The 8,721-nt window shown below is 33.9% G+C and overlaps 1 protein-coding gene across 6 annotated transcripts in view; it reads left to right on the forward strand.

The window, feature by feature from the left end:
• babo (TGF-beta receptor type-1 babo) overlaps positions 1-8,166 on the forward strand; it is a 419,621-nt gene extending 411,455 nt beyond the window's left edge. For all 6 annotated transcript variants that reach the window (XM_068378789.1, XM_068378785.1, XM_068378786.1 and 3 more), the window contains exon 12: positions 6,751-8,166. In XM_068378789.1, the coding sequence (XP_068234890.1) occupies positions 6,751-6,876 (126 nt within the window). In that variant the 3' untranslated portion in view covers positions 6,877-8,166. The remainder of the gene's footprint in view (positions 1-6,750) is intronic.
• Positions 8,167-8,721: the final 555 nt, after the last annotated feature.

Genomic DNA, 8,721 nt, shown 5'->3' on the forward strand with positions numbered 1-8,721 from the left:
TTCGTATGTTGGAAAATTCGTATGTTAAGACAATCGTATGTAGAGGTTCCACTGTATTGTTGTCCTGTCTTGTCTTCAGATGCTGATTCTCATCTTAATTTGTTGGGCAGGATCTTATGGTTTATTATATTTTCTTGTTCCTGATCCAGATATTAATCTTTGGTATTGTTGTTCAATTAGTTCATTATGCATGTTGCATAAGATTTTTCATAATTCTGATCATCCTTTACATTCAGATCCTCCCAGACAATTCCATCCTGTTCGTAGTACGAGGCATGCAGTTAATTCTAATAGTCAGGCCTTCTCCATCATGAAGCTCAATACTACACAGTACTCTAGAAGTTTTATTCCATCTGTTACCAAGTTGGGGAATGGTCTTCCTAATCATGTAGTTGAATCGGTAGAACTTCAAAAGTTCAAACATACAGCAAATGTTTTTATGTTGGACAGGCTGACATAAGTCTTTTTATATTTTACATATGAAATAACTGATTTGGTGTTGTTCCTGTTTTTAAAAATATTTTATTTTAATTGTTCATTATTTCTCATATCGTTTATTTGTTCCCTTATTTTCTTTCCTCACTGGGCTATTTTTCCTTGTTGGAGCCCTTTGTCCTATAGAATCTTGCTTTTCCAACTAGGGTTATAGTTACCTGGTGATAATAATAATGATGATAATAATAATAATATTCATAATAATATAGTAATACCTTAATCTGCGAGTGAATTAATGTATGAGTTTTCCAAGATACGAGTCGTCACTGTCAATATTTTGCTTTGTTACGCGAGCAAAAAATTGAGGTATGTACGACTACGAGAGCCACTCCTAGATGGCGTATTGAGCAGCAATACCACAATTTCCACAGCCTTCAATGTGCGCTCTCGTTTTCTTCACGTAATATCCTCACAGAGTAAAAACCGATTTGTTATGCTCGCGGTTTCTTGCGTTGTGCTTTGTGTTTTGTAGGAATTCCCTCTCCTAATTTTCATGTTACCATGTCTCCCAAGAAAGTTAAGTAAGTGCTAGTGACAATGTAGAGAAGTAGAGGATGATGTCCATTGAATTAAAGCATTAAATTATGGAGAAATGTGTACAAGGCAGTACGAGTGTTCAATGTCAACGATCTGAATGATTTTGCCTAAATTTTCCAAAACATTATGGAAGTGAAAATGAAACAGACCACCCAGAGCAGGTTTATTAAGAAAAGGCCTTTAGTTGAAAGTGAGAGAAGTGTGGTAGCAAAGCAAATAACTAATGAAAGTGAAGACAGTGATGAAGATTAAGGTATGCATAGAAAATATAAGAAAAATTAAAAGTAAATAAATAAGAAAATGAAAAAATAAGAAAAACACAATAGTGAAGTAGTGGATAAGTACAGTATACATATATTTATTGTACAGTATATAGTGATTAAAAAAAAAAATCTTCAATTCTCTCCCCCCCCCCCCCCATCTATCACCTTTACCCTCCACCTCTGTTAGCGGCTTCGTTGGCTCAAATCATCTCATCTCAAGGTAAGTACATTGAATAAAACCTTTTTATTTCTTTACATACTTTTTCTATTCTTTTTTATACAATATTTGTCATTTAGAAATGTAATTTCCTTGTTTAATGATATGATCCATCTACTATAAATATGGGGTTGCATTTTGGGGGTTGGAATGGATTAAGGGCATATTGAGTATTTTCAATGGGAAAAATTTATATGATATGCAAGCAAATTTAGCTGCAAGCTCAGCCACAAAATGAATTAAACTTGTAGGTCAAGGTACCACTAAACACTTCATGTTCAATATTAAACACTACAACTGCATTTTAAGGATTGTTTGAAAAAGAACTACTGTACTAACAGTGAATTTACAGTACAGTACTGTACACTGTTCAAAATACCATAGTGTACGTATATACAGTCTACGTATTAGTTAACTAGCTGGCAGATTTTTGAGTCGACATTGCAAAGACAGTGATCACTTATGATTGATGTGTCGTCTTGCCTTAACTAATTAAGCTTTACTGTAGCGATAGTGCTGTTTTTATATATTTCAGTAATATATACGACAGGATCAAGAATGTTGTTAGATAGGAACAATAGTGATTTGTTATTACTTAAACAAACATATGGTGGTGTGGTGATGACATACGCATTACAAGTTACCATGCCTAGCATTGAAGTTTTGTTAGTACAGTAATGTACAATTACCTTTGTAAGGTAATATAAACTTCAATACCATGATACAAACCCCGGGAAAACAATGTAATACAGTGTAGTGAGCTTTCTAGGGTGTCAGTTGGCCGAATGTAGGCAGTGGTCATTTGTTTTGGACTTTTATAAATTGACTCATCTAAGGGCACTAATATTACGCAGATTTTTGTTCTTTGCAAGTGTCTCCGTTACCTAACCCCCTCATAATGGGTGTTGGCTTTGATGGCCTAAGAACATTATCCTGAGGAACACAAGAAATTACACTCCTATTGATACAATGGTGCCCATCAACTGTTCTCTGCAATCTATTCAATAATGATGTTGAGAAAAAACTTATCTGTTTAAGTTTAAAATAAAGGACTTAATGATAAGCACGGTCAAAAGCAGCATAAAATAAAGATCCATCATATGAACTCCCTGAACTCAATCAAGGGATTCCTGTACATTGGAAATTTTAAGAAGGGCATCACATTCTCCAAGGCCTTTGTAAAAGCCAAACTTCAAATTAGGGAAAAGTTGGTTACTTTCATCATACAGTACCTATTTATATATTTTGCCAGATGTTTAAAAACTTTAGATGGTATTGGAGTTATGGAAATGGGCAAAAATCAGCTAGGCAAGAGCTACCACAAACATATTTATCCAATAGAGTAACATACCAAATCTCCAACAAGTGCAAAAAGAGAAGAAAGAATTTTGCATCTGGTACACAAATCAAGATAGATATTTCTTAGTTCCAAGAAAGATATTTTGGTGGTTAAAATGTCAAAAGCCTGCTGGAAGCATCTTGCCAAAAATTTTTTTGCAATGTTAATTTCTTTCTCCAGGCTTTCTTCAGTTTAACAAGTCGAAGGGTCTCATTTAGAGATGTAGAAAAGCAGCTTGGAAGCGGTTTTTAAACAACCAGGCCCAGTTACCTAGTTGCTGCAAAGAAATTCTCAGACCATTGACTGCACCAAAGGCCCTATTCATATCATTCCCATTGGTCCCTCCTTCAATATTCATGGTCCTTCATACAGACACAGCTGGCCAGTTTTGTAAGAGTCTACCTTGACTCATTGGGCTTGTAAGAACTTTTGATGATAATAAACAGACAGGCAGATTGTGATGGGGAGGTCCTTTAGAGAAGACCGGTGAGTATGGGAAATGGTCTCCTCAGTTCACAGTATTTCACATAACTGTGTTGGAACTGATAGTGACCTTTCTGACATTGAAGGAACTTAATCCGAGAAGGAATTTCACAGCTAAGCAGGAGGTGGTTTGTTGCATTAGGAGAGGAGGATCCTGCTTGAGAATTCTCAATGCAGTTTTTCTTCCCGTTATGAGGTTCCTTCAGGAGAGGGATCTTTTCCTCACCCCTTCCATATTTCAGGCTCTCTCAATGTAGTAGTAGATACCCTGTCTAGACAGGTAGGTCCTTGGATCAGAGGCCTTTCCAAGAGATCTAAGAGATTATCCCAAATCTCCAAGTAGAGAGAACCACACTCTCTCACTATACAAAGCTCTGAATGTGGATTCTATGACAGAGGTAAGAGATGCATTTAGCCTGGTCTGCGACATTGTCCTTAATTTGTTTTCTCCAACGAGTTAGATTTTGAAGGCTTCGAATTTCCTAAAGAACTTCCTACCGAAAACAGCAATTGCTAGAAAATGAAAGTGTTCTTTGCGTCAACTGAGGCTCTAACATTAGCTTAGGTCTATTTTATGCTAAGGTGAATATTTTAAATTTTGATTATTTCAAAGAAACTTTTTATTCCTTTTTGACATCTCATAACTACCAGAAGTAACTTGTTAGGCTGTAGTAAAGTCAAAGGCTGGTGTGGTAATATCATCATCATTCCCTCTGTAAATACGTAGCGTAGCTTTCTTTGGATTTTCCCTGAAAAGTAAGCTTCTTGTATATTTTGAACTCTAATTTGATCCTGAAACATACTTCCCAGAGAAAAGCAACGTGCAAACTAAAAGCTAGCTTTTTGTATGCTTTGAACTTTATTTTGATCCTGAAACATACTTCCCAGAGAAAAGCAGTGGGTGAACTAAAAGCAAACTTCTTGTACGCTTTGAATTTTAATTTGAACCTGGAACATACTTCCCTGAGAAAAGCAGCGAATCCTATACGCTCATTACTAGATTCTCTAAATTAGAAAATTCTCCCCTACACGATACAAAGAGAATGTGGATCACGATCATCCTAAAACAATTCTTATGCACAATGGTTCAGTAACAAATCCAGAGAAGATGTCTTAGAAACACTAAAATAAGTATAAAAAAAACCTGACATCTGGAAACAGTACGACATGAGCAGCATGGTTTTGTTATTAGATGCAGATAAGTCTCATTGTTTTACCAGAGGTATTAGGTTTTTGGGAGGAAAAAAATGTGAAATTTTGTTAATTGAAGGGGTAATGTCGACTTTCCAAGCTTTTAGAGACGAAAGCAATATGCACATCAGGGGAGGTTCATAGAAATAAGAGAAGATTTTATTAATTTTTATTGAGGTCATCAAGTTGGTATTTGCAGTACAGTGAACCCTCGCTACTTCGCGGTTCGACCATCGCGGATTCAGCACTTCGCGGATTTTTTTCATAACGCATGTCTATACAAAAATCGCGGATTTTCCGGAAATTTCGAAAATACCGCGATGTGACCGATGGTGCGAGATTGGAGAAAGTAAGGAAAATTGAATCATGATTGATTTTCAATATAAATGAAACTTTGAGGAGCAACAAAGATATCATTTGTTAGAGAGATAGAGAGAGGTAAGGAATGGGAGGTAGTGAAACGTAGCCCAGAGAGAGAGAGAGAGAGAGAGAGAGAGAGAGAGAGTTGTTTTAAATTTAACAAACAAAAAAATTTTATAGGTTATAACACATTGGTGCTCATGTAATATCAACTATATACTGTAGACGGTTTGAATAAGTTAAGAAATGGTATAAACGATACTTTGTTCGTGTATTCGTACTCTCTCAAGAGCGGCAGCTAGACGTCAGCTGATCTAATCACAGCCAAAAGTAAAACAAAAAGAAGTCAACATTATTCGATTTTTAAAACACACCCGAAATTTAAAAACAAAAGTACACACTTTCTTAATGTGCAAAGAACTATTAAAAGAGTAGCAATTTTCTAGAATAAAATGATGTTTCCCAAAAAATAGTGGTTTGCTGATGAAATCGGATGCCGTATTTTTAGCAACGATTGAAATGGATGTAAACTCGGCATAATATTTTCGTTTCGTATTTAATTGACACTAAGAAAACTAATTTTAGTTTCTTCATTCATCTATATGTAAGTATTGTATAACACGAGAGAGAGAGAGAGAGAGAGAGAGAGAGAGAGAGAGAGAGAGAGAGAGAGAGAATGAATCAGCTGTTGTAATGGAATGCCGTGTTTTTGTTTCGTAAGAATTTCATCGCCACGACTATAACAACAACATACTGTACTGAACTTTACAGTATTATACAGACTTCTGTAATATGATAAAGTAAAATGTTTGTAATAACCTATTTTATATGAAATGGGGCTATTTTTTTTGTTTAAAATTTACATTTACATACGTAAAACAACTCTCTCTCTCTCTCTCTCTCTCTCTCTCTCTCTCTCTCTATCTCTCTCTCTCTTTCGTAAATTGTTATCTTGCTTTGCTACGTATGTATGATTTTATATCGATACGGTAAATAATATTTGTAATAACATATTTTCTAAAAGCTTGTACTGTAATATCATTATTTATCACTTTCATCATGCACGTTAAATGCCTTCGTTTGTTTACTGAGCGTACTTTATGACGCCGCCTGAAAGAAAAACATTTCATTTGGAAGTCCTAAGAAAAATTAAGTAAAACATTGGTAGGTAATAACAAAATCAACATACTGTACTGAATAATCAATATAATCGATGCAAAAACTAACCTAAACACAGATGTGTAAATGCGTTTGTTTCTTCATTATGATCAGAGATAAACGTAAACAAAACATTGGTTGCCATTTTTTATCGTGCTTTCTGGCGTGTTTAGGAAACGCATGATATAAAATCGCCTTTAATATTTGTGCCTGTTTTAGTTTAGGGTACTTTAGTACATGCATTAAGTGTTCTGTACATTAAAGGGTAGTATGTTAACAGTACTACGTACAAGGGAAGGTTTTAAAAGTCTGAATATACATGTTAAATAAATAGGTAAATATGGTGTCACTACTTCGCGGATTTTCACCTATCGCGGTCGGGTCTGGAACCTATCTACCGCGATAAACGAGGGTTCACTGTATACAATACATTTCAGCTTAGAAATTAAGAATGAGGATGAAGATAATTTGTAGGTAAGGTAAATTTAAGGAGTACATGTTTCTTTCATTACAGAAGTGAACAAGCTTAATTTTTCAGTAAAAGAGAAAAAAAAACATACAGTAAGAGGAATGTCTAAGTCATTGATAGTTAAATAGTTTATTAACAATACAGTACTGTATTAGTGTTTTTATATGCAATTTTATATACTGTATTTAATTATAATGTAATTCTTTTACAGTTCTAGGATTTTTAATATTTTTTTCAGGAATTAAGAGTCATGAGTAAACTCATGAAAGAATGCTGGTATCAAAATGCAGCAGCACGACTGACAGCTCTTCGCATCAAGAAAACCCTGGCAAATCTTGGAGCTCATGATGATTTGAAGTGCTGAGTTTTACTGAAGAAGAGGCAGCATAGAGAACGTTGACATTCCTTTTATCTTTGTTGATAGAATTGGAATTTCCTACCCAAGTGAAACCGACTAGTATGAGAAGTTCCATTTAATCTCCACTGTAAAGGAAAAGTGTGACTGTGACATATTGATACAAGTACTGAGTGAGGTACATAATAGTTACCAAATAGTAAGTTTACACTGCATATTAGAACAAGTGTAAAGGGAAATAACTATACTGTATATTACCTCTCATTGGCTTCTCTGTATCATATCTTTGTCCCACATAGGACTATGTTTATAGGAGGAAAGTTGCATAAAGTTATGTGCATTTTTATGCTGTCATTTTGTTGTCAGTGGCAACTTGAAATGTGATGAGAGAATGAAGGTATGACTTTGCTCTTGAACACTTAACAATTGCTTATGGAACTGGCAGTATGGATACTCTTGAAAACTTTAGTCAAAACATTAAGAATTAATATATAATAGAAATGAAATTGTGTATGCATATATATAATATATATACTTTATATATATACATATGCATAGTTTTTGCATATACTTATTTTAAGAGAAGTATATTATGAGAGATATGAAGGGTTATGTGCTCTAAAGTGTATAGTGTGCAAATATTTAAGGTTAACAAACACACTGTTTTAGTCAAATACTATGGAAGAAGAAAAAGCAGTGTTATCAAAACTATAGCTGTTATAATTGGAAACAAAAGGACAAAGCTTTTATTTCAACATTTGGATGTATAGATGGGTTTGGATTTGTGAGAAATTATTTTAGCACAGTACGTGTAATGTGAAAAGAAATGGCTAACTTGTAAGATGTATAATGAGATTAACACTAGCATATTATACATATACATGTGTCTGAAGAATGCATATAATATTTATTTGTTCTAAATATGTCAACAAATTTACTTTCAAACTATTTAGGGAATAACAGGCTCCTTATCACATGCCAAACTATAACTACACAGAACTATTAAATGCTGTACTGTGACTCTAGAAAATAGATTATAAACAGCACGTCTAGAGATAATGATAAAGACTTTACAAACAGTTTTTAATGCTATCTGAACTTTTATATTCATTCAGAGCTAGACAGGCTAAAAATTATTATTCATCAATTGATATTGACACAAATACATATTGAAAATATTTAAAACCTGTAATTACAATTTGTTACATTTTACTCATTTTATGTTGATTCATAGATGTATAGACACACATTGTATGTATATGTAATGTGATGAATGCTCTGAGTGCTTGTATGGGTGATGTTATTTGGATTGATGTCAATAAACAATCGCAGATATATCATCATCATGATAGAGAAATGGTCACAGGAACTCATATTGAGATTAAAGTATACAATGTCCATTGTAGGTATGGTAGATGTAATAAACCAACAAATTTCAGGTGGTTAGAAATTGGAAAAGAAAAATGTCTCATGCATCACCAGTTGCTGTGTGTCTAGTCTTTATGGCGGTAATGCAGATATGAAGAGGTTTATTAAGTTTCTATACTTAGTCATTTCAATTGTGCGCAGAGAATTATGCATATTAATATACAGTACTGTATATGATATATTTATGTATGTATATGTATATGTGTATTTGCCCTTTTTTTTATTAAGGGAAAAGGAAACACAAGATGCTTGCGTATTTTGTGCTTTTAAAGACATTTTCAAGGTCATACCTTGGAAAAAGAAAAACTTTGGTCCATTTGATTTCTTTTTGTATTTAGAATATTATTTTATATTGCCTCATGGACATCTTTATAATGTATGCATATATATTGATCAACAAGAGTGTGTGTATGTATGTATACAGTG

Source organism: Palaemon carinicauda, chromosome 8, assembly GCF_036898095.1.
Source record: "Palaemon carinicauda isolate YSFRI2023 chromosome 8, ASM3689809v2, whole genome shotgun sequence".
Classification (NCBI taxonomy): Eukaryota; Metazoa; Arthropoda; class Malacostraca; order Decapoda; family Palaemonidae; genus Palaemon; species Palaemon carinicauda.